The sequence below is a fragment of the Jaculus jaculus genome, chromosome 10, assembly GCF_020740685.1.
Source record: "Jaculus jaculus isolate mJacJac1 chromosome 10, mJacJac1.mat.Y.cur, whole genome shotgun sequence".
NCBI lineage: Eukaryota > Metazoa > Chordata > Mammalia > Rodentia > Dipodidae > Jaculus > Jaculus jaculus.
The window spans coordinates 4663663-4691528 of record NC_059111.1 but is presented as its reverse complement, the minus strand read 5'-3'; the positions used below and the strand labels follow the sequence as shown (position 1 = coordinate 4691528).

The 27866-nt window shown below is 39.8% G+C and overlaps 1 protein-coding gene across 3 annotated transcripts in view; it reads right to left on the bottom strand.

Annotated features, from left to right (window-relative positions):
* Tcf12 (transcription factor 12) overlaps window positions 1-27866 on the bottom strand; it is a 312899-nt gene that overhangs the window by 108671 nt on the left and 176362 nt on the right. For all 3 annotated transcript variants that reach the window (XM_045160124.1, XM_045160125.1, XM_045160126.1), the window contains one exon: window positions 7313-7377. In XM_045160124.1, the coding sequence (XP_045016059.1) occupies window positions 7313-7377 (65 nt within the window). The remainder of the gene's footprint in view (window positions 1-7312; window positions 7378-27866) is intronic.

Below are 27866 nucleotides of genomic sequence, written 5' to 3'. Positions count from 1 at the left end.
AGCCACTGCGTATGTAATTTTATCAGCAGAATCTTTTAATTTTGGCATTCTGCAACAGAATCATCTACTTACCTTCACATTGAGGAGACATTCTTCTCCGTTTCCCTTTTGAAGCCTTATGGTATTAGCATTTATGTTTACATATGAAGTAATGTGTTTAGTGTGAAAGTGGGTAACTACATGTCTTCTGTACCCATTAGAAAATAAGGAATTTAGCCAGCCATGGTGGTTCTTCCCTTTAATCTCAGCAAACATAGGAGGATCTCTTCCAGTTCCAAGCCAGCCTGGGCTACAGTGAGACAACTACCTTGGGTGGCTGGGGGAAGAACTCACCTGTGAAAATGTATGATACTAAAGCATTCTGTGTGGGAAGATCTGTGAGAGGAAATGACTTGCATTAATATACATATTCACTGAAATTTTATCTTGCCTCCATTTGAGGAATTTTAAAAAAAGATTTTGATTATCTAGTTGTCAAATGTAGTGAATTAAGTTATTATTTCCTTATTGTCTGTCTTGTTCTGTCCTCCCACCTTACTGGTGCTATACTTGAACCCGGGGCCTTGTTCTAAATGTAAGCAAGTGTTCTATTGCTGAAAGACAGCCCCAGTCCTGTTGTTAGTTTGAGACAAGATCTCACTAAGTTATACAGCCTGGGCTCAAATTTGAAATCCTCCTACCTCAGATGCTTCCTAAAAAGCTGTAAGTGCAGCCCTCTGTGACACCATGCCCAGGAGTCCCTCATTATCTAATGTAAGAAGTATTTATACTGACTCATTCATATTCTTTCATTCCTGATATTGGTAATTTCTGTTCTCTCTTATCCCCACTTTATAAAAATTTGGCTTAACACTTAAGGCACTTGCCTGCAAAGCCAAAGGACCTCAGTTTGATTCCCCAGGACCCACATAAGCCAGATGGACAAGTTGGCATATGCATCTGGAGTTTGTTTGTCATGGCAGGAAGCCCTGGCATTCCTATATTCATATTCCCCCCCTCACACACACACACAAATAAATAAATTAATAAATGAATAAATAGAAATTTAAAAAAAACTCACTTGGGGTTTTGTTATTTATTTATTTTAACCACACTGATGTGTTGTTTAGTGATGCCTTCTTTCCCCTGAATCAGAGCTTACTTTGTCTTTACAGTTTCTCAGGGAAGAATCTTTAGCATTCAAAGCCACAACTCTCTTGAAAGGCATCATTTCAGGGCAGCACTACAATTTATTAGGTCCTGTTTTTATTATCATTGAGTAAGAAACACTCTCTAAGTCCCTGAGTGATCTTTACAAAACCATGGTTTATGTAAACACATGCTGCTTATTTTCTTTTTTTTTAAATATATTTTTAAATTTTTTATTTATTTATTTGAGAGTGACAGACACAGAGAGAAAGACAGATAGAGGGAGAGAGAATGGGCGCGCCAGGGCTTCCAGCCTCTGCAAACGAACTCCAGACGCGTGCGCCCCCTTGTGCATCTGGCTAACGTGGGACCTGGGGAACCGAGCCTCGAACCGGGGTCCTTAGGCTTCACAGGCAAGCGCTTAACCGCTAAGCCATCTCTCCAGCCCCATGCTGCTTAATTTCAAATATCTACCTTTTCCAGGTTTCTGACTGACTTCTCTTGAACATACTCTGTGCATTGTCAAACTCTGCAATGTGATAACAGTGATTTTATGGTTTAGTGCATGATTCAGGCCTGTTGGATGTAAATAACATGTGCTCTTGGGAGAAATTTATATTCTTCAGTTGTTGTACATACAGTTCAGAAAATACCAAAGAAGTCAAGGTGATTGATACTTCCTTTTGTTGTGTGCCATTACTAAGGTTTTTGTTTAATAATTCTATTATGATCTTTGCCTCATTTATTGTAAAATTCTCAGTAGATGTACACACATTTATTACTTATGTTTTCCTGATGTAGTGATTCTTTTATCTTGGTAGCAATACAAATGCTTGTATATAAGGAAACTGAAAATAATGGCAACAGAACAAGTGACACAGGTATATTTCTGGGTAGCAGACTTAACTGTCTTTAAAGTTGCTGTTTTCTCAAGGGCATAATATCTGAGTTCAGATGGATGAAACTCTAAACTTCTAGAAAAACAGGACTCTATGCTCTTGGTTTGACTGTTTTGGGAAACTTACTCAAGCTACTTGAATGAATACCTGTGTAAGACAAATCAGTGAAAAACTCATCATGAAAAAATAATTTTTCACTTAAATGAGCAGTTTTTAAAGTACTGTCCCTATCATTAATAAAACAACTTGAACGCACTCTGTTGGGTCAACTTAAAAGATTCAAGGGGAGGACAGTGCCAGTACTTCCAGTAATACTGCTACATGTGTTTCCACTTCATGGACCATCAGTTATGTGACTGAAGGTAATATTAGAAAAGTGATTTAGCAATGGATTATATCTTCTAAACACAAAGTAAGGCTTGCTTTTCCTTCTAATTTATTAGCTGTTCTTGGTACTATTATCATTGCGATTGTGTCTCTCCAAGAAGCCCAGACGGGACTCGAACTTGAGCTCCTCCTGCTTTATTTAGCTTTCTAAGAGTTGGGATTACAAACTCAGCAGGGTGTTTTTTTTTATCTCTCTTTTATAAGTGAAGTGTATATAGGCATGCATGACAGATCTCCAGGAAAAAGTCAGGGGACAACTTCGAGTTACCCGTGCTCTACCCACTCTGGCACAGGATCGCTTGTCACTACCAGACTGAAAAGGAAGTAGCTAACCCATGAGCAATGGGCTCCCCTGGCCCCACCTCCCATCGCACACTGGGATTACCAGTGTATCCGGCTTTAGGTGGACACTGGAGAACTAATGGCTGATTTCACAAGAAATTGCTTGTAATCACTGACCAATATCCTAGCCTTCTTTACAGCTTTTCAAGTTTCTGAGTTTACTGACTCAGGCCCTGTGATGGGATTGTCAATTTGGCAAGACACAAAGCCACAGAGGAGACAAGTCTCTGGGAAGGACTGTGTGGGATGATCTTGATTAGGTTAACTGACGTCGGAAGATTCATCTTTTTTTTTAATTTTTATTTATTTATTTATTTGAGAGTGACAGACACAGAAAGAAGGACAGATTGAGGGAGAGAGAGAGAATGGGCGCGCCAGGGCTTCCAGCCTGTGCAAACGAACTCCAGATGCGTGCGCCCCCTTGTGCATCTGGCTAATGTGGGACCTGGGGAACCGAGCCTCGAACCGGGGTCCTTAGGCTTCACAGGCAAGCATTTAACCGCTAAGCCATCTCTCCAGCCCGGAAGATTCATCTTAACTGTGGGTCACACCATTACATGGGCTGGGGGCCCTGACTGTATAACAAGGAGAGAGCTGGCAGAGCACCAGCAAACTCACTCTCTGCTTCTTCACTCACTAGGGACTGAATGAGATCAAGTGCCTCAAACTTTTGCCATGCCTTCCTACAACGATGGGCTATAATGTCGAGAACAATCTAAAATAAACCTTTCCTCCTAAAGTTGCTTTTCCACTAAATTCAGGAATAAGACAAGGGAGTCCACTATCCCACTTTTATTTAATATAGTACTGGAAGTCTTAGCTATAGCAGTAAAGCAAGAGGCACGCATAAAATGGACACAAATTGGAAAGGAAGAGATCAAATTAACATTATTTGCAAATGATATGATTCTACACATGAAGGACCCTAAAGACTCTACCATCAAACTGTTAGAGCTGATAAACACTTTTAGCAATGTAGCAGGATACAAAATAAGCACACAGAAATCAGTAGCTTTCCTACTAACAATAATCATACAGAAGATAAACTCAGGGAATCTTTTCCATTCACAATTACCTTAAAAAAAAAAGTACCTTGGAATCTAACCAAGGAAGTCAAGGATCTCTGCAATGCGAACTTTAAAACACTCAAGCGAGAAATTACAGAAGACACTAGGAAATGGAAAATCATCCCATGTTCTTGGATTGGAAGAATCAATATTGTGAAAATGTCAACCTTCCCAAAAGCAATCTACACATTTAATGCAACCCCCATTAAAATTCCAATGGCATTCTTTACAGAAATAGAAACATCAATCTTTAGATTCATTTGGAAACACAAAAAAGCCTCAAATAGCTAAAACAATTTTGAGCAACAAAAATAAGGCTGATGGTATCACCATACCCGATTTTAAGCTATATTACAAGGCCATAGTAACAAAAATAGCTTGGTACTGGCACAAAGACAGACGTGTAAATCAATGGAACAGCATAGAGGACCCGCATGTTAATCCAGGCAGCTACAGCCATCTGATTTTTGACACAAAAAAATGCCAAAAATATTCACTAGAGAAAAGACAGCCTCCTCAACAAGTGGTGGTGGGAAAACTGGCTATCTGCATGTAGAAGGATGAAAATAGATTCTTGTCTGTCACCATGCACAAAAATCAAGTCCAAATGGATCAAGGACCTTAATATTAGAGCTGAAACTATGAAGCTGCTAGAAGAAAAGTTAGGGGAAACCCTTCCACATATTGGCACAGGCAATGACTTTTCGAATATAACTCCACTTGCACAGGAAATAAAACCACTAATCAACCACTGAAATCACAAAGATTTTGTACAGCAAAGGATACTGTGAATAGAGCAAAGAGGCAACCTGCAGAATGGGAGAAAATCTTTGCCAGCTATATGTCTGACAGAGGATTAATATCCAGAATATACAAAGAACTCAAAAAAACAAAACAAAAGATATCAAACAACCCAATTAAAAAATGGGCTATGGAACTAAATAGAAAGTTCTCAAAAGAAGAAATAAAGATGGCATATAAACATCTAAAATAATTCTACATCCTTAGCTATCAGCAAAATGCAAATTTAAACTACTTTGAGATTCCATCTCACTCCTGTCACAGAATGGTTATCATCAAGAAAACAAATGACGATAAATGTTGGCAAGGATGCAGAAAAAGAGAGGAACCCTTCTACACTGTTGGTGGGAATGTAGTCTGGTACAGCCATTGTGGAAATCAGTGTGGAGGTTCTTGACACAGCTAAAAGTAGATTTATCATATGATCCAGTTATAGCACTCCTAGGCATATTCCCTAATGACTCCTCTCACTACCTTAGAGATACTTGCACAAAGATGGTGGTGACTACTAGAATAACCCAAAAGGAAAAAAGTGCTGAGAAGTGACGAAGAATGTCCAGAACTGAAACATCTCTATCACACCCTACAAGGCTCAGGGTCCACTGCGGAAGAGCTGTTGGGAAGAATGTATGAGCCAAAGGAAGGGTACAACACCTTACAATGCAACTGTCCATGGAGAAATTAGCCTTGATGTCCACAACCTCACAGTCCTAGCAATACCTTCATAATAGGAGAAAAAGACGATGTTATCAAAATAAAAGAAAGACTGAGAGAGGGAGGGGATATGATGGAGAGTGGAGTTGTGAAGGGAAAGTGGGGAGGGAAAGGAATTATCACGGCTTATTGTCTGAAGTACAGAAGTTGTCAATAAAAAATTATACATTAAAAAAAAACTTTTAAGAAGTTATGCTACAGAGATGGTATAGCAGTAAAGGTCCCTACTAGCAAGCCTGACAATCCAGGTTGAAATCCCACATACCCACATAAAGCCAGACACACAAGTGAATCTTGCACCTCAAATTTGTTTGCAGTGTCAAAAGTCCTTGGAGTGCCATTCACTCTCATTCATATTCATATTCTCTCTCTCTCATTCTCTCCCTGCCACTTGTAAATAATAATAAACAACTGTTCTTATTTTTTTTTAATTTGAGAGAAAATGAGAATTGGCGCGACAGGGCCTCAACCACTGCAACTGAACTCCAGACACTTGCACCACCTAGTGGACATGTGCAACCTTCTGCTTGGTTCACCTTTGTGCATCTGGCTTATGGGGGATCCAGAGAGTGAAACATGCATCCTTTGTCTTCACAGGCAAGTGCCTTAACTACTAAACTATATCTCCAGCCCAATAATAACCTTTGCTAAATCACTTGGATGAGAACAAAGTATGGACTGGCTGGAGAGAAGCTCAGCTAGTCCAGTCACTGTCCATCAGATCAATGATATTCAAGACCTGCTCTGTCCAGAGAACATTCTAAAATCCCCAATGGAAACCTAAAATAACAAGTAGTACAGATGCCTGTACATACTGTGTTTTTCTCTATATAAAAACTTATGATAAAGCTTACTACAAGTCAGGTACCATAAGAGGCAAGCCATAACTAATAATAAACTAGAACAATATAAAAACATGCTGATGAACTTATGTGAATATAATCTTTCAAAATATTTCTAGGTACTATTTCACAATGTCACAATACAATATATTTTCCTTTAACACTTAAAGAAAGCATTTTATAGCATGTCTGGCATCTGCAGTTGGCAGCTTCACTATTCTTGCACTTGGAGGGTATTAATACATAAAACAAGAGCTTCTTGACCATAAATACTATGATGTCACAATATCCAAGTTGATGACTACTACGTGACTAATGGACAGGAAATGTATACAGTATGGATGGATACACTGAACAGAGGAGTGGCTCATACTCCAAGGAGGATAACCCATCACACTAATCAGATGGTATGCAATACAATCTAAATTATATCAATCACTTATTTTCCACTTCATATATTCAAAGAGTTAACACACGAAACTGAAAGCACAGAAAGTACAACTGTAATAAAGGAGGGTTTTTATTTTTTATTTTTATTTTTTAAACAGAGTCTCACTGTGCAGCCTAGGCTGGCCTCACAAGTATGTGCCATGCAACTGACTCAAGGGGGAATTATTACACTTAAGGGTCTGTTCATTCAGACCACGCTTATCTGTTTTCCAGTCAGGGTATGTGAATAAGTGATCTCATTTTTATAATATATTACTTTCTAATGGGACAGCACACAATAAAAGAGAATCTTAGGTGAAAGCCTCTTAGAGACACCTCCAGGCTTAGGAGGAAATGTATTACATGGAACATCATTAGTAGTATCAGAGGTAGGATGACTCATGTTCAGTCTGAAATTACAATAAGTCTAAAGAAAAGCTTTCAAATGGCAGAAAACAAATGTAATGTTCTGTATTTCCTTTGTATTCTTTTTGTTGTTTGTTTTTGTTTTTTCGTGAGGTAGGGTTTCACTCTAGCTCAGGCTGGCCTGGACCTCATTTTGTAGTCCCAGGCTGGCCTCAAACCATAGTGATTCTCCTACCTATACCTCCCAAATGCTGGGATTGAAGGTATGCACCCACATACATACAAACACACACACTCAAAAAAATCACATTGTTGTTTTCTTATTCACTAAACTTACTTGACAGCCTGGTAATCCGGAGTCTCTGCTATACAAGGAAAATGAGCCTCTTTCTGATGTTTTACCTATAAAATAAAAAAATATAACTATATTTAAAAACTTCATTTATTGATAGACATTCAAGTCAACCTCTAGATTGCTCATGCTAATTACATTGAGGTTTAGAAGTAGAAAGAAAAAATTACAAACAGGATAATAAAAGAGAATTAAAAGCCTGTTTTTATTCTAGTCTGAGTAAATTCTGATAACACTGTCAATGTGTCACAATGAAAATGTACTCCAGGAATCAACAATAAACATTTAGCTAGCAAATAAAATGATCCATGCACCCTGCAAGAGAGTGACATGTTCCATGTCAGCTTCAAATGGAACTCCTTTCCTTCCTCTGAGATAAACATTGCATATATAGCTTAACCCACACCGACATATAATGTACCATTACAGAGTTAGTGTATATTCTCTCATGTACATTCTGTAAATAAATATATAATATATTCAAATAAGATACATTATTGTTTGAATTTAGTACTTTGAAACAAATAATGTGATATCTACTTTCTTATGGAAATTTGCCTCTTTGGACTATAACATTGTATTTATAGACACAAGTTGAAAATAGATACCAGTTCATTTTTATTGCTATAAAATATCATACAAATGAAAGCTGTCTTCTACCCCCCGTGACATTTTACATTCTTGTTACCATAAATCAATCATACAAATATTATTGTGCAATTCTTGGTATGCAAATGTTTCTCTGGGATAGACACAAAGCAGAATGGTAGACAAAAAGATGCACTCAGCTCTTCAGGCTCTGTCTTATTCCTCTCTGAAGTTATTGCTGTGGTACATGTTCTTCTAGAAGTTCCTGATGGAGTCAGTTAGATGTCAGGGCAGGACAGAGGTCTCAAGGGAGAGCGGGACACACACCGCCCACAGCACTGATGACCATCACGGCAGTTCATTCATTTATTTGTAACAGTTCAAGCAGTTAGTAAAATGAATTTGCAAATACTCTTGTTATTTTTGAAACTTTTCATTGAAAACCTCTGTACATATCGACAATATACCATGATCATACTCCCCCTCCCATATCCCTTTTACCCTACTATTATATAGTTTTCACTAATCATTAATAAAACATGCTACTTAAAAGATGTCCTGCAAAGATAATAGAATTTGAGGATGATGTAAACAAAGGAAGCAAAATAATGTCAAGCTGTTTTTTTAATCCCAAGATTAAAATAATTATCATGTAAATGAGTCTGACAAAAATTTGCCCAAATGATTTAAATTTATTGATCCTATGTGAACTTCATCATGATTCCACACATTATACTACGTTATTAGCTTGTTGTTATACAAAATGGATAGTTTGCTAATTAAAACATGACACATGTCTAGGCGTGGTGTTGCACACCTTTAATTCCAGCACTTGGGAAGCAGAGGTAGGAAGATTGCTGTGAGTTCAAGGCCACCCTGGGACTATATAGTAAATTCCAGGTCAGCCTGGACTAGTGTGAGACCATACCTCAAAACAACAACAACAACAGAAACAAAGCAACAAAAGCCCCACCACACATGGATCAGAGAAACAAAGGACAGAATTTGACAACTCTAACCCTGGCATCTATTCACCTATCAGATGAGCAACAACCCTTATAGTAGAAAGCCTAATTATCACAAGGTAAAGAGACTGCTTTTCAGCTAAGGCTACAGCAGCATCACATGCTCTAAGGAAGGCCTCTTAGCTATTACGAGAAAGTACAGGTTTCTGGTGAAGTGATGCCAGCAGATAAAACTGTAACTTTACAAAAATGGTAATTAAGATGGGTACAGTTTTTAAAACAATTATTCAGGTCAAAGACATTATTTCCAAGTGTTTCTACAAGACACACAAAGAAGCAAAAGATACCCTTCAATACATAAAATTAAAAAACTAAGTTATCTTATTCTGCCAATGTACAGAATTAAGACCGCTAATATAATTTGAATTATTAACTTTCTACTGCTCAGATAAGTTCCAGAAATATAAACTCATTTCAGTATTATGAAGAACTATTCAAAAGATAATTTGAAAGCTGGGCATGGTGGCACACACCTTTAATCCCAGCACTCGGTAGGCAGAGGTAGGAGGATTGCTTGAGTCAGTTCAAGGCCAGCCTGAGACTACACTGTGAATTCCAGGTCAGCATTGGCTAGAGTGAGACCCTACCTTGAAAAACAAAACAAAAATGATAATTTGGGAACTGGGGAAATGGCTCAGCAGTTAAGGTACTTGCCTGCAAAGCCTGCCAGCCCAGGTTCAATTACCAGCATCCATGTAGAGCCAGATGCTGAGTGCTGCTTGTATCTGTGATACCACAGCAGGATAACAATGGGAGGTAGATACAAGAGAATATGAAGCATGGACCAGATTTATTACAGCAGGGAGAGAGCTTGTTTCAAAGAAGGTGGAGCACAGACAAACTCCTTTGATTTGCACATGAGCATCATGACATGTGAGCACCCATAGACACACACACACACACACACAAAATAAATTATTAAAAGGTAATTTGCCTGCGTTCTTTTGAAATAGGAAAGAAATGCAGTCAAAATGAAGCTAGGAGTAGTAGCATGTAGCTTTAGGCAAGTACTCTGCACCTGGCTAGAAGAACAGAAGGATCTGAGTTTAATACTATAGTTACTGTTTTCCTCTATGTGACCAAATACTAAATAGATCAGGTTAAAGAAGGAGAGGGTTATTTTGGCAGTTTCAAAGCATACAGCATATCATGGCTGGAAAGTTTTAAGGGCTGAAGATGGCTCTGTCAGTAAAGGCTGGTGTGGGAGGCAAAGCACCTCACAACTTAGTAGACCAGGAAGCAGGCAGAAGACTGGAACCCAGAATGGAATATCCTTCAAGGCTCTGCCTCCGGAGGCTTCCATCTTCCAACTAGGGTCCATGTCCCAAAAAGGTTCTATAGCCTCCCAAACACTGCCACCAGCTGAGCACCACATGTTCAAAACACATAAGTCTGTCGAGACATGTTACAACAGCAGATACCTTCCATCAAACATTTGTGAGCTACTCATTATGATAGGCTATGACATGAATAGGACATAAGTGAAAGCCCTCAATACCAACTTGTGGGAAAGGTTACACCCTACCGGAAAGCCAAGGTTTTCAAGTACTGCTGTGCTTGTTTGATATACAGCTGGCTCTTTCAGATAAAGATCATAGTCTATATAATTTTTTAAAATACACAAGTAAAACAGCTGCATGATCTTCAAGGGTGTCCAACCTTTTGACATTGCAACATGGCATTGTTTTCTAAAAATGTACTGGGCCATATTGGGGGATATGTGCAGTCCACAGGCTGGACACGTCTGACCTTAAAATGATGATCAGTTTTACCTTTACATGCAAATGTAGGCCAAAGTAGCTCTCTACAGCAAGGTCAGCAAGAGTGAGACCCTACCTCGAAAAGCAGAAGAAAAAAAATTAATTTGGGCCTGTCATGGTGGTACATGCCTTTAATCCCAGCACCTGGGATTATATACACACACATGGATAGATATACATACACAAATATATATATACACACACATATGAATTTGGTTTTTGTGTATTTTGGTAGAGGGGTCCTGGTATATTCTTTTTGGGGGGTGGGGTGTTGACATAGGGTCTTATTCTGGCTCAGGCTGACCTGGAACTCACTACATAGTCTCAGAGTGGCCTCAAACTCACAGTGATCCTCCTACCTCTATCTCCCAAGTGCTGGGATTGAAGGTGTGCGCCACCACGTCCGGCATTACTTTCTTTTTTACATGGATATCCAATTAACTTTAGCATTGTTTATTGAAAAGACAGCCTACATCTTTTGGGGGGTATTTTATTTATTTATTTATTTATTTGAGACTGACAGACAGTGAGTGAAAGAGAGGGAGAAGGAGAGAGAGAGAGAGAGAGAGAAAGAGAATGGGTGTGCCAGGGTTTCCAGCCACTGCAAATGAACTCCAGACACGTGCACCCCCTTGTTCATCTGGCTAACATGGGTCCTGGGGAATCGAGCCTCGAACCGGGGTCCTTAGGCTTCACAGGCAAGCACTTAACCGCTAAGCCATCTCTCCAGCCCAAGACAGCCTACATCTTTAAAATTATGTGGGTCATATATAGATAAGAAACAGGGAACAAATACACTTTGGCCAATTAGGAGGCTACTGAAATGAACTAGATGGAAGCATTGTGGAAGAGAGCCAGCCAACCCAGACTGACTAACATAGAGGCTACTCCGGTCACCAGCTATGCTAGGTTTGCCATGACACATAAGAATGTTACTCCTGCTTCAAAGACCTATTAAAAAGATACCACCCTGGGCTTGTCTCCCTATCTGCAATACTGCACTCTAATCAACAAGGTGAGAACTTGTATAATGGCATCTAAGGAGGGTTCATGTGACCAGGGCAGGAATTTGCTTCCTGTGTGTAAATGTGAAACAATTAAAGCCAGTGTGGTGGCCATGCATATAGTCCTAGCACCTGGAAAGTTTGAGTTCAAGGCCATCTGGTGCTATGTAGTGAGTCCTGTTTCCAGAAACAAAACTTAAAATAATTAATAAAATATTAGGACAGGATAGTCAATAGATGAGCATGTGCTTAACATGCAAGAGGCCCTATCTTCAATCTATAGGACAGAGGAAAAAAAAATCACTTTGGTAGCCATGAGAAGGCACTTTGTAGAATGCTTACTTCAGAAGTTATTACTGCTTTTGCAGTGCAGGTAAAAGGCCCTAGCTGGGGTAATGTTGGCACCAGGGAAAAATTGTCTCCTAAATATTTCTTTTCATACCCTAATAAGATCTCTCTCCTGTTTTGCTCTCAGCCCCAGTCAGAAAGGGTTTTTTTTTGGGGGGGGGGGGCGGGAGCAGCTAATGCAGAGAATCCTAAATGGTTAAGTGCTGAAAAAAAATGACTGATAGATGCTCTGGCCTAGACAGGATGTATACATCATCCCCTCAAGGGCTCTGAGAACAGGGTGGGAGATAGAAAGACTCTAAGAGCTTGAGGATGGAGAAAAGTACTGTGGAACCATCCGGACATGGAAAGGCCATTGCATTCATGAACTCACAGCAGCCGTGGGCATCTGCGTTAAGCCCTGTACATGATGGGCTCTATGTGTTCTGTCATGGAGAGGGGAGGGGCTTAGGGCACTAAGCCCTCCTTGATGTGCAACTGATAGCTAATGGTTGGGGGAGGAACAATCATTCTTTTCTATGGTATGATCACTGGTAAATGGGGTACATATGATCAAACTACATATGTATGAAAATGTCACAAAATATAGAAAAGTGAACACATGTAGCTCTGGGTATAACACAGCAGAAAACTAGTTTTTTTTGTCTTTTTGAGGTAGGCTTTCACTGTAGCACAGGCTGACCTGGAACTCACTCTGTAGTCCCAGGCTGACATTAAACTCACAGCAATCCTTCTACCTCTGCTGCGTGAGTGCTGGGATTAAGGTGTATGTTACCATGTCTGGCTTAGAAAGCTTTTTTAAAGGTGCTATTAATCTTTACATCTTGCTGGGGTTGAACTAAAGAATTTTAAACTGCTAGGCAAGTGCTGTACTACTGAGTCACACCCTATGCCCAAGACTGTGGAATACTGATTATTAAATTTATTTAATCTGACTTTTCCTTCTCACTCACTGAATGAACTAGACAAGTTGCACATCACTTAACATCACTGGCCCCATTCACTCTGTTGGGAAAATCACCTCAGTAACACATCTCACATAGACCAACACATTTTAATTAATATTTATAAAGTATTTGAAAATTCTTACTCAAAAGAACATAAAGCCAGTACTATAACTAGAATTATAGACTTCATTTGGGTAGTAAGTCGCTCAAACTTACAGAACAAGAATCTAAGGGTTTTACTCTAACAGATTTTCTTTAAAAAATAAAAAGCTGAGACGGTTTTAAAATAAATGCCTGCCTATTTTCTTCACAACAATTTGCTTAAGTATTATCGGCTAAGATTTGTGCCAAGCACGCTGCTGGCTACACTGAAGACATTTAAATATCTTGTGCCAACAAGTACAGCTGCTGGACTCAGTGCCCTCCTCTTGTTCACTTTGTGCCAAATTATTCACACAGTTCTCAGTAATGAGGCCACAGCCTTGGAAAATGCCAGTGTGAGTGAGATGAGTGATAGACCAGTGTGGATGAGATGAGTGATAGACCATTGGGTCCCTCAGAGGTCAGTAATTAGCAATTTCCCAGTTGTAACCACCTTTCTAACCCAGCCTTTATCTCATCACATATGCCATCTAACTTCCCATGACAGGCACCACAGCTATAAAGAACTTCATAGTCAATAGTTCCTGTAAAACTGCTCCTGACAGGAGTATACACTCAAGAGGATAATTTAAATGGACTTCAGAAATGACGTCTGGACACTAAAACCTGTGATGAAGCAGTCCAAGAAGCAAGCATTCATCAATTGAGCTTTACTTTGCCACATTTTCTACCCTTCTCATTACATCAAATATACAAGTGTAATCACTGGGCGTGGTGGTGCACGCCTTTAATCCCAGCACTTGGGAGGCAGAGGTAGGAGGATCGCCCTGAGACTCCATAGTGAATCCCAGGTCAGCCTGGGCTAGAGTGAAACCCTACCTCGAAAAACCAAAAAAAAAAAAAAAAAAAGAAATATACACACACACAAGTGTGATATCATTGAATATATATCAATATTGCATTGTTACTATACCATATACCAAAAGATTATAAGATTATACTTTAGATGTATTTTCTCACTTAAATCTCTATACTTCTCCAAACAGATTTTTAAAATTAAAAAACAAAAACATTTCCCTTTTTAGAGCAACCCAACAAATTTAAAAACTAGGAAGCATCTTTTTGGCTGCATGTCAGAAGAAAATTTCATGAATGTGCATTCTTTGAAATAATAAAGCAACTTTTGTACTTTAATGATTATGCTATTCCTTTTTATGAGACAGGCAGAATGCATTGGCATACCAGGGTCTCTAGCCACTACAACTGAACTCCAAACATATGTGCCGCCTTGTGCACGTATCAACTTGTGTGCCTGGCTTATGTGGAATCTGGAGATTCTATCTGGGTCCTTAGGCTTCTCAGTCTAATGCTGTAATCACTAAGCCATCTCTCCAGCCTATTTATGCTATTCTTAAATAACAAAGGATTTGGGATAATTTAATAATGGTTTTCAATTAGCTAAGGAATAAGTAAACAGAACCAGTTCTCAAAACCTTACCCAAATTCACAGGAAAAGAAAGAAAAAAGTTTGAGTGAGGCAGAGAGAGGAGCAAGTTACCAAATGCATCTACTTTTCGCACCTTTCTTTTCTGGTATGAGTATATCACAGCAATCACACACGAACAAGCTACTCCTCTGACTGGCTATTTGTATTCAAGTCGGTGTGATCAATGTTCCTCTCAGGATTTTCTTGTAACATTCGTTAAACTTGCTATTGCCAACTCAATGATTTCCTCATGTCTTTTTGTCACTTGACTGTTTGATTTGGATCATGACCTTAGCAGCAAAGTCAGCATCTAAGTCTGTTTATGGCCCAAGGACCAGAAGGCAGGTGCCCCTTGTTCAGAACACGGGCCTGCAATCCTAGACTTGCTTGTTCACATGCCAGGGACAGATTATCTTCCAAGGCTCTATCTAGGGCACTCGGCCTCCTGGAAGCAGAACAACTTAGAAGAAATGTGCTCAAAACTAGTGGATAATAAATGATTGTTAATTAGTGAGTTCCCTTGACAGCAAGCACTGGAAAGGAACCAGTCAATGGAACTGCTACCACTCATCCCGATCTGCCATAAACAGGGTCTACTTCATCTCTGCTGGGAGACAGCTATATGATGTGGCTGTTATTAAATTGTTCTGAGCTTCGATTTCATTTCCTGGAAAAAAAAGGACAAGTTTGGGCTGGATTTTTTTAAATTAAAATTTATTGTCATGTATTTATTTGTTTACTTATGAGAGAGAGAGAGAGAGAGAACAAGTATGCTAGGGCCTCTAGCTCCTGCAAAAGAACTCCAGAAGCATGTATCACCATGTGCCTCTAGCTTACATGGGATTTAGGGAATCAAACCTGTGTCCTTAGACTTCACAGACAAGCACCTTAACTGCTACGCCATCTCTCCAGCCCTGGTTGTATTTTTTTTTAAATGTCCTGCAAATTTGATAACCACATTTACATTGCTCGAATCAAACACCACACTTCTGATGGAACGTAAATTTGGGCACAGCAGGAAGTAAAAGGGAAGGACACATTGCTAAAGATGAAGAAATGTAGGAAAACCATGATGTGCAGTTATGAAAATGATGTGTGAACAGATGATCATGTGTTGACTCCATACACTGAGATGTTCAACTGTGAGCGAGGCATTCTGACAGTATATAGTAAAATCTAAGTCAGCATACTTAAAAATACCATGACTTCATTCTACTCACAAGGAAAACTCTAGATGCTAATAAAATTTCTCATATGGACTCAACACGAATCATGTAGAAATGTAGTATTTTCTTTCTACCCCAGAGACACACAGACCCAGAATCATCGCAGGGCTCTTCCACTTTTATTGAAACAGATGGAGAAGTCCAGAGAAAAGGGTTTGCTGAACTTGAAATAAGGGTGTTGTGTTGCTGCAGAACAAGAGCTCTGAGGGAAAACATGAGATGTGCAGTTTTTGTTGGGTGACAAGCACTCTGAGGGTAAGTATGAGACATGCAGCTCCAGTTGCATGATGAGTGCTCCAAAGGTAAGCGTGAGACGTGCGGTGCTCGTTGAGTTAAGAGTGCTCTGAGTACAAGCATGAGACCAAGCACTCCGAGGGAAAGCGTGAAATGCGTGGCTCTTGTTGAGGGGTGTCTAGCGCTACACCTTATTGCTGCCCTATCTGTGTAGTTTGAAAACAGAAAACTAGTCTTGATTTCTCACTGGGTCAAATTCAAAGTCCATTTTGTAAGGAGGCAAAGTAAGATTTATTTGATCTACTATCTGGGTCTCATTCTAGCCCAAGCTGACCTGGAACTCACAATGATCCTCCTGCCTCAGTTTCCTGGGTATTGGGATGACAGGCATAAGCCACCATGTCTGGCTTAAATAAGATTTTCATACCAAGTAAAATGGCTATATAAAGCCAGATATGGTATGGCAAGCCTGTAATCTCAGCACTGGGGAAGTTGAGGCCGAAGAGTCACAAATTTGAGACCAGCCTGGGTTACTCAGAGATTCCACCTCAAAATGGAGAGGAGGGCTGGAGAGATGGCTCCGTAGTTAAAGACACTTGCTTGCAAAGCCTAATGGCCTGAGTTTTATTCCACAGTACCCACATAAAACCAGATGCACAAAGTGGAGCATGCATCTGGAGTTTGCAGTGGTAAGAGGTCATAGTGTACCCACATTTCACACTTATAAGTGTGAGGAAAAATAAGTAATATAAACAGATACACAAATCAATCAAAACAACTTAGGAAATAGAATGGTTGAGTAGACTGTTGATGGAAGAGGAAGGAATAAACAGCATCTGCTAAAGAGAGTGACGAAGAGAGAGATGGGGGAGGGAGGGAGGGAGGGAGGGAGGGAAGGAGGCAGGGAGGAAGAGGAGGAGGTGGTAGAGGGACACAGATGTTCTGGGCAGACTGGGTGTGACTAGCTTGTCTACATTCCCAGTCTTCAGTTACCTAGCATCTCTCTCAGTTGCCTCAAATGTAAAATGGGGTTAAAAACTGATTTTGCCGGGCGTGGTGGCACACGCCTTTAATCCCAGCACTCAGGAGGCAGAGGTAGGAGCCTGGGCTAGAGTGAGACCCTACCTCAAAAAAACAAACAACAAACAAACAAACAAAATTATTTTGGCTGGGTATGGTGGTGCACGCCTTTAATCCCAGCACTTGGGAAGCAGAGGTAGGATGATCACCATTAGTTTGAAGCAACCCTGAGACTACATAGTGAATTCCAGGTCAGCTTGGACTAGAGTGAAATCCTCAAACAAAAAAAAAAAGGGAAAAGAAAACCACCTGATTTTGTAAAAGTAAAATGCAGTGACATATAAAATGCTTACAATAATGATAAACTAAAAAGGTTATGTAAATATTAATTATTTTAAAAATAAGGTCTCATGTATCCTAAGCTGGTCTCAAGCTCACTGTGTAGTTGGGGATGACCCTGGACTTTTAATACTTCTGCCTCTACTTTTTGAATACTGAGAGTAGACATGTACCACTGTGCCCAATTTATGCAATGTTGAGGACTGAACCCAGGACTCTGTGTACGCCAGACAAGCATTCCACCTACTGGAATATACATGCCAAGCACCATAATTACTTTTGAAATGAAATGCATTGACTAGGAAGTATAAAATGACAGGCAGTATACAGCCAGTTTTAAAGAGTTACAGATTGTGTAACATAAAGGAAACAGGACAGAAGGCATGGGTGTAAATCTGCTCATTCCCCTTTTCCAAATGTGCAGGAGAAGAGGTTATAGGAGAGCACAGGGGTCTTAGGGCTCCAAATCACTTGGCTTTGGCTGTGTTCTAGCTTAGTATAAAGGAATATGGAAATGTGATGATATTCTTAAAATACATACACAAACTTCATAAAACAATGGTTTATCTCTGGGCTTCATGTTGATAATGTACATTTAGTATGACATTACCAACACAGGTGGGTGGAAGACTGACATTTTGCTAGATATTTTGTTTTGCTCTTTCACCTGGTTTGTTTTTTATTTGGTTTGGTTTGGTGAACAAGTCTCACTTTGTAACAAAGGCTGGTATTCACTGTGTAGTACAGGCATCCTTTGAACTGTAGCAATCCTTTTTCAGCCTCCTGAGTTCTGGGATTACAGACATAAACTACTACACCCAGCTTTTCATGTGTTTAAAAACTTTTTTTCTATCTTTTTCTGCCTGCTTATGGACTGGATATCAGTCTACAATATTCATACTTTAAAATATTTATTTGTGGGCTGTAAAGGTGAATTAGCAGTTAAGGTGCTTGCCTGCAAAGTCTAAGGACCCAGATTCATTCCACAGTACCAACGTAAGCCAGATATACAAGGTGGGTGATGCATCTACAATTCATTTGCAGTGGCTAGAGGACCTGGCACACCCATTCTTTCTCTATCTGCCTTTTTTCCTTCCCTCTCTCAAATAAGTAAATAAATACAGCATTTGTGTGTATGTGTACACCAGGGTCTCTTGCAAATGAACATCAGAGGCTTGTGCCACTTTTTGCACCCGCCTTTATCTGGGTGCGGGGGAACTGAACACTGGGGCAGGCAGGCTAGCTTTGCAAAGAAGCATCTCTAACCATTGATCAACCTCCCCAGCACCTACATTATTCATCTTTAGCTTAGTCTATCCTTCAAAATTGTTTCTTCTCTCACCACCTACCATTACCGTAATTCACTTTTACATACTTTGTATATCCCATAGTGTAGTGACACTATTTTTGTTTTAGACATTTAGATTTTTCAAAGGCAGGAACACAAGCCTTTTGTATTTGCTCTCATTTTACCATTGCTACAGCTCCCATCTCTTTGTATGGAAAAAGAGTTGGTACACTCAGGGATGAAAGCTAGTCTGCTTCCTGTTTTTATAAGTACATTGTGACTGGAATGCAGCTGTGCCCACTACTGAGGTACCTTTAATGTTGCTCTTGTGCTGAAAGGGCAGAGGAGCTGTGACAGCGACTGACCCACAAAGCCTAAAATATGTCATGTCTGACTCTACAGAAAGCATGCAGAGTCTGGTGTGAGTCCAGGTTTCTATCTGGATCCCCATTCTCTCTGCCTGAAGAACGAACTTCCTCTAACAGTTACTGCAGCACACGTCAGCATGGAGTGCATTTTCTCAGCTTTCCACATATCTGAATGTTAGCCTGCTTTTTACAGAAATATTTTCAGTGGCTACATAATCCTGAGTTGACAGGTTTGGGATTTTTGAGATATGCATCTGTGCTTGTCCTTTGCTCAGAGGCCTATAAGGTAAAGTTACCAGAGTTCACTTCTGCTCAGCACCATAGCCTGTAGCTGTTTCTTGTCTGTTTGCCTTTGGTTTATGTTTAGTGATTCCTCTGCAGGTTTTAATTACATTTTTTAAAATAAATTTCATTTATTTAGTGTGTATGCATGTGTTCCAGTGCAGATGCATGCACACCATGGCACATGTGTGAGGTCAGATGACAACTTTCTGGTCAGTCCTCTCCTGGTACCTTGTTTGAGGCAGTCTCTCAAGGCTCACTGTTTCCATTCTTGCCAAAGATGCACAAGATTACAGAAGCCCATTACACCTTCCAGCTTCTACATGTGGTCTGGGGAATCAAACTCAGGCACTCAGAGTTGTATGGGAAAGTATATATTCCAGTGAGCCATCTCTAGCCTTGTGTATTGCTTTTAAAATCTTAAATCAATGGTTTGATGGTTTTCACTGGTTTTGGAACTGTATTATCTATTCATGTCCCCAAAGGTCTTAACTCACTTTTGATCTTTTCTCTTACTTCCATCATTGCCAGTTGACTCTGTTATTCCTATCTGTTAAGAACTGCTCCTGCATGATGTCTACCTTTGCCACTAGATCCTTAAATATGTTCCTCAGTTACTTTAAAATCCTTGTCTGGGGCTGGAGAGAAGGCTTAGCAGTTAAGGAGCTTGCCTGCAAAGCCTAAGGACCCATGCTCGACTCTCCAGATCCCTCGTTAGCAGATGCACAAAGGTGAGGCCATACAAGGTCATATGTGCCCACTAGGTAGCACAAGCATCTGGAGTTTGATTTCAGTGGCTGAGGCCCTGGTGCACCGATTTTCTCTCCCTCCCTCCCTCCCTCCCTCTCTCTCTCTCTCTCTCTCTCTCTCTCTAAAAATAAAATAAAAAATAAACAAAATCCTTGTCTGCCAATTCCAACATCTGGTCACAGTGAGCCTTATTCTGTTTTTCCTCTTTTGCCTTCTGACAATTATTTTCTTGCTTATGTGCCTATCCTGTAGATAGGACTGAAAGATCCATGTGCAGAACAGAATGTGTCATCCTAGAAGTGAACATGCTTCCTTCCATTCAGTGTGAGCATGGGAAACCATTCTCTCTCCTTCCTTTGCTACTGCCCCACAGGGAGAATTAGGATCTCATGGAGATAGTACTTCTCTGTTGTGGTTCAGGCTCAGCTCCTACAGAACCTGTGAGATTATTAAGTCTTTGCTTTCCTAGGCTTTTCATTCCATTGCATTAAACTTGAAGGTGACTCTGGGTTCAAGTTCTCACCCCTACCTTCCCTTAGAAAGAACTGCTCAGTATGTCAGTCAAAGACAAAATGAGCCCCTGTTTTTCCCAGTTCCTGTGCCCTGTGGTCTTGAAATGGTGGTGTTCTGCCCACCCAATGTAACAGCTAAGAAGCACCTTACCCAAGCACCAGTGGGAACTCTGTCTCTTCCTCTATCTATAATCTTTCTTAGAACCTCCCAGTCGAGACTTGATGGGAAAAGCTTGAGTAATGATGAAATCCCCTCTTGAATTTTGTTTATATTAGACTGCCCCAGCTCTTTCCCACCAATGCACTGCCAATTCATGCATAGTCTTCTGCAAAACTTACCTCTTTTTGCTTTTGTTAAGCCTGGTATTGCAGTCAGCTTCACATTGCTGACAGAAGATACCCAACCAAGAGCAGCTTGTGGGAGGGAAGGGTTTAGTTTGGCTGACAGACTTAAGGGGAAGCTTCATGATGTCAGGGTAAAAGAATGGCATAAGCAGAGGGTGGACATCACTTCCTGGCCAACATCAGGTGGACAATAGCAACAGAAGAGTGCACCAAACACTGACAAGAGGAAGCTCGCTATAATGCCCATAAACCACCCCCAACAAAACATCATTTCCAGGGAGCTCCAATTCCAAAACTGCCACCAGCTGGGGACCTAGCATTCAGACACATATGTTTATTGGGGACACCTGAATCAAACCACCACAACTGGTATGAAGCTGGTTCCTTCCATGCTACTCTGCCCCAAGTAAAATACCTCATCCAACCCATCTGCTGCCTTTCCTTTTTTTTTTTTTTTTTTTTTTTAATTGTCTATACACCAGCATGGCTTAGAACTCACTATGTAGCACAGGCTGACCTATCACCAACAACATTTCTTTTTCTTGAGTGCTGGAGTACCAACTAGTCACTGTGCCTGGCTTCTCTTTGGAGTTGTGGTTACAGGGCCATTTTGCTATCTCAGCTCTCTATGATAGCTCAAAAGCTTCTTCTGCTGTTAATAATCCATAGTTACTCTCAGTCTGTACATGTTCATCCCAGATCATGTATTTTTTCCACTTGCAGAAAATCTGTTTGCTTGTTCTTTTGCATAGCATTTGTTTCTTCCTGTAATACTCATGTACTCTTCTACATACTTCAGCTGGACAGCATATTTGTTTTTTAAAGACTATTTTATTTATTTGTAAGTAGACAGAGGGAGAGAAGGAGACACACAAAAGGGGAAAGGAGGAAGATAGGGAAGACACCAAGATAGGGAGAGAATGGGTGTGCTGGGGCCTCTTGCCACTGCAAATGAAATACAATTGCATGTATCACTTTGTGCACCAGGCTTTATGTGAGTACTGGGGAATTAAACCCAGGCCTTCAGGCTTTGCAAGCAAGTACTTTCAATCACTGAACCATTTCCTAAGCCTTGGAGAGCATATTTGTAACAGCTGTGGTAGCATCCTTCCCTGCTGATTCCATCACCTCTATCATTTCCTGCTTTACTGTTTCTACTGGTCAGTTTCTTTCCCAGTTACTACTACTATGGGGTAGTTTTCCTATTCCTCTTTATGTCTAGTAATTTTTAACTAAATGCCAGATCTTGCAAAGTATCTTGTATTTAAAGGGGCTAGGTTTGCTATAATTCTCTCTCTATATATATTTGTTTGGTTGTTTTTGCAAGCAGAGAGAGAAGACAGACAGAATGGGTGTGCCAGTTCCTCTAGCTGCTACAAATGAACAGAGGCATGTGCACTTTGTGCATCTGGCTTATGGGGTTACTGGGGAATTGAACCTTGGGTCCTTAGGCTTCAGAGGCAAGCACCTTAACAACTGAGCCTTCTCTCCAGCCCCCATCTTATTATATTTCTTTTAAATTATCAAACTTTGTTCCAGCAAGCAGTGAATTACTTGGAAGCATTTTGATCATCCCAGGCCTTGACTCTTCACTGTGGGTGCTCACAGCACCCATAAGCACATGTGCACTAACAACTCAGTCCTTCTGAGGACTCCACATTGACCTGTGTACCATGAGCCCTTAACTTGGGGTGGCTAGAACTATTCTCAGTTTTGTGTGCCTCAAGAACTGTTCTTACTCCTTCTAGGAGATTCTATATCTGGTCTCAAGTTATCTTTTCTTCTGTGCACACATACACAGGCACTAAGCCAAAGACTCCAGGGAGCAGACTTGCAGACCCAGAGCACTGCCTTGCTGGCTCTAAATCCCTCTCTTCTCTCTGCTTTGCAAATTCTAGCTATATTGACTTGCTTGAATTCTGACCTCTGATTCTTTAACTCAGGAAGCCTGGGCTCCATGGGAGTTTTCCCTTTCCCTAGGAAGTCAGCGCAGACAGTTGCAGACTCCCCTGGTTTGTTTCCCTCCTCTCAGTTTATCAATTTTTTGTTAATATCTCCATTTTAAAACATTACAAACTAAAACCATTCTACTTCACTACACATCATAGATAGTGGAACCAATAAACTATACAAAATCTACACTGGGGCTTCCCACCTGTCTCATCCTGGGCAGGAGCTCTTCAGGCTCTCTCCTCATCGAGTTAAATCTATCTCAAAAAGCTGAACATGGGCTGGAGAGATGGCTTAGCAGTTAAGGTGCTTGCTAATAAAGCAAAGGACACAAGCACGATTCTGCAGTACCAGCGTAAAGCCAGATTCACAAAAGGACATGTGTCTGGAGTTTGTTTGCCATGGCTAGAGAGGCCCTGGTGTGTCCATCTTTCTCTCCTCCACACCCCCACCCTCTGTTACTGTTGTTCTCTCCCTCTCTCTATCTGATAATTTTTTTAAAAAAAATCTAAACAATGTACTTAGCTGCTTCTCTTTGTGCATTATTATAATAAAAAGATTCTCTATTTCCAACATCAGATTTTTTATTTCTGATACCATGAATCCACTGAATAGCTGACATAAGTGAACTTGGAACAAACTGATGTATGAATACTCTATCTCCTGCATGAACTGCACAAGTACTTCTCAAAGGTAACACAACTGGCAACCATCCAGTCCTCTCACATCATTTCAGTTATGGAATACATTGTCTAGTTGTCAGGTCTCTACTATTAGCTTTTGGCATGTTAGCTAGCTCAAAACTTCAATCTCAAGTAGCTGTAAAGGTCTTAAAAATTCTTTTTTTGGTCTGTGATATGATGAATGTATAATATGTACATATGTGCATGGTACACTCTTATTTATGCTATAAATTCGCTATTTTGTATAGGCATTTGTATAAATTGGTATTGAATTATATTATTTTAAAAGTCATTACTTCTTACAGCATACCACTCTGATGTTAGACCATAATTACACATGACATGTTTTCTGAATTGCTTCTTACCTACACCAGATTATAGTCAATTAAACCCACTAATCCTTTTAAAGTATTCTGAAAAAGTAACATAAAAGCTTATATTTAAGAATAAATTTTAGAATGTGGTAGTAACATAGCTCTGATCCTAACATTCAGAAGACTAAAGCAGGATGATCCAAGGTTGAAGCTAGTTTGAGCTACTTAACAGAACCTTGTCTTAAAAATAATATTAAGCCAATCCTAGTTTTTTTTTTGAGGACTTTCTGTAGCTTGGCAAGATCCAGGACTTTTAATCCTAGATCCACGTAATATCAGAAAATCATTTTATTTTGTTTTATTTGGTTTGGTTAGGTTTTTCAAGATAGGGTCTCACTGTAACTCAGGCTGACTTGGAATTCACTATGTAATCCCAGTCTGGCCCTGAACTCACGGTCATCCACCTACCTTTGCCTCCCCAGTGTTGGATTCAGCTTTTAAAGTGTATTTTTACAACATAAACTCAATTTCTTCCTACTGAAAGGCTGCTGCGGTCACCCAGACCTCTGCACTCAGATCTCTGCTAATGTTACTTACTTCTTTAGAAGGCCGTGTGAGTATCCTGCTTAAAACACTGCCAACTCTAACCTTCCTTTTCTCTATCATCCTTTATGATGTTAAAATATTGCCTTGTTTTTCTTTCAGAGAAAAAAATGTGGCCAGTAACTTTTTGGAAACTATCATAGCATAATTATTCACTTTTCTTAATGTGAAGTTTGGGGATTGTTTTAAAATATATTGTCACATTACCTACATCTTATTATCAATTACTAACATTCGTATTTTGCTATGTCGCCTTTATGATGGCAAAACTCAGTACTCCTTTGTGCCACACAGAAGATGTTCCTGTGACTTTCTAATCACAACTTTATAAACAGGGTTTACTACATCTTTATACTTGTTAATTCTGTACTTTCTTTCATTCCCACACCATACTATGACTTCATATTGTTCTTCAGTAGTAGTTCTTCATTTTGGGTGAAGTGGTCTTTGTTGTTGTTGTTTGCAAATTATGAAATACCTAAAAATACTGAATGAAGATTTTAACAGATAAATAGTATGAACTGAAAAACAACTGGGGATTATAAGCAACTGTTTTATAAGACATAGGTTTACACTTTCCAACACATATCTTAAGATCACAAAGATAATACAAAGATAGCTCCTAATGTGTGGGGTGACTATCACATTGATGTTAACAAAGTCCACACTCACTGGAATTCTACTTTCTATGGGAAAGCAATAACCTTAATAAGTCAGCTGAACTATTTTACTGTGAAGTAATAAAGAAATGATCAATTATTCTACTTTTGCTTCTTCAACTTTCAGGTTACCTTCGGGTAGTGTCTATTTTAGGAACTGCTCGGGAAGCCCGATGTTTTATGTAAGGGCCTGCTATTTCCCCAGATGAATAGACTATCCATTCTCCAGCTCCAAGTTTCCATGACAATAAGAACAAAATAGTCATCAGCACCAGCTTGGAGTGTGATGGAGAATGCAGCTGCAACTTACACATTCAGTCTACAACCAGCCCTTATCTACAGAAAAGGCAACCAAGCCTTTTTTATGGAATCTTTCCCAATCATAACTCTAAACACCAATGACTATGTTAACCATTTCCAATCTTAAAATCATCTGCTCTTCTCAACTCCATGCCAAACACAATGAAAACTCTTGCTTCCTGATAAAGGTACATTAAAATAGGTAACTAGAGAAGTTTGGTTGATTTAGGCACATTAGACAACTAGAAAATATTTTAGCTTGTGTAACTACAGAGAAAACAGATTTGGGGAGAGAATGACATTCACAGGAGACAAAAAGCTAGGTAAGTTCCAGTGCATCCATTCACTCTCTCTGCTTCTCTCTCTCTCTCTCTCTCTCTCTCTCTCAAATAAAGCTAAATAAAATGCAATAAGATAATGGGAAGACAGTGCCCCCTTGTGTCTTGATATTCGGTCTAGACTAAAGTTGATATTATTTCCTTATATGGATTAAAATATTTTATAGCACAGAAACTAAGAGTTTGATAATTAGTTCTTCTAAGAGAAAATACCAATTTATTATAAATATATTAGCTGTATTTGTGATTTTAAAATGAATTCTCTGCAATGAGCAAACAAAATAGCTTTACAGGTATAATAGTTAATTTTATGTAAATGTCACACCTAGCATTAAGACATGTTGAGAGGCTTAAAAATGAAGAAGAACTTGCTATCAGGAGAAAGTTTTCTGCTTTAATTGGTGCTGGTTTCCCTCTGACCTTTGACACTAATAGCACTGGTCACTTACAGATGTTTAATGAACTCCCAGCTTACTCACATGGGCAACAGGGAGAGAAAAGAAACGTAAAGTCTTAAAAGGTATCTTTAATAATGACATGAGTAACTTTCTAAATTAAAATAGTTTGAGAATTACAGGAAAGATATCCATGTTTCAACTCTACTCAATATGTAACACTCAGACTAGAGTGTGAAAGAATAACAGAAGCTCAGGTCGATTCACAGGATCTGAATGAGAATCTGCATTTTAGCAAGATTGCCAGTTCGTTCTATGAGCATGAAAGAAGCTCTGCTCCCAACACAGTACACCCACCCCACCTTCCACACAGAAGCTGTAAGACAAGACCAAGAGAAGTCTGACCTGCCTTTCTGGCACAGAATTTGTCTGCTGGCTTGCTGGCTCCTTTGCTCACTCATATTCACTCACTCATTTCTGCAGTACAGTACATTAAACCCAGGGCCTTGTACTTACTAGCCAAGTGTTCTCACTGAATTGTTTCTCCCTAGCCTTGTTTTTTTTTTTTTTTTTTTTTTTTTTGGTTTTTTCAAGATAGGGTCTCATACTAGCCCACCACGTCTAGCTCTTATTTGCATTTTTAAAAGTTTCTCCGTCACTCAAATTATTCTGTAATTGGCAGAATTTTAGTTATTTGTTTTAAAAACATTATTTCAGCAAGTGAAAAACAGTTGAAATAGGTAGAAGTCACTTAGGATACTTAGCTTCTCCTGGTCCTCTTCTTTGTAACTCCACCTAGTCTCTAAGGCAGTTTTCTACTTGGAAGGCTGAGACAGAGGATCATAAATTCAAGGCCTGTCTGACCTACAGAGTGAGTTCCTCTAGACAACTCAGTAAGACTTTGTCCCCCCACACCAAAGGGAGGGAAAAGTGGCCTGGCATGGTTGCCATATGAGACTACAGAGTGAGTTTCAAGTAATCCTGGGCTGGAGTGAGACCCTACATCAATTAAAAAGAAAAATAAAAAGTTTTAGGTGGGTGTGGTGATGCACGCCTTTACTCCAGCACTTGGCAGGCAGAGGTAGAAGTTTGAGGCCACCCTGAGACTACATAGTGAATTCCAGGTCAGCCTGGGCTAGAATGAGACCTTACTCTGAAAACCAAAAAAAAAAAAAAAAAAAAAAGCAAATAAAAAATAATTAAGTTTAACTACCAATGATATTTACACAATACATTTTTTTCCCCCAGGTCACAAACCACACTTAGTATATATTAACACACTTGACACCAGTTTCTTTGCTCCCATTGAAATCAGTTAAATTACAAAAAGTAACACAGGCAGCAAAGGTCAGCAGAGTGCTAAGGCTGGGGTCCCCTGAACTACTCCACACGGCCACTACTCACGCACATGTAATGGCTCTTGACATCAGCTGGGTAACATACACATGTGGAGAACAGAGGGGCTATGCCAGAGCACCAGAGCAGCATGACAGTGCAGAGCATCTGGAAACCTGGACTGAGGGATGCTGGGAGGAGGGAAGGGGCTGTAGGCACAAAGAAAGATCATGCTGAAGTTTATATGTACTCCTGACCCTGTTGGGCAAAAGAAAAAAAAAAAAAAAGAACTCTTTCTTCTAGATACTCCTTTGACTTTTCACCCTGTATTACAACAA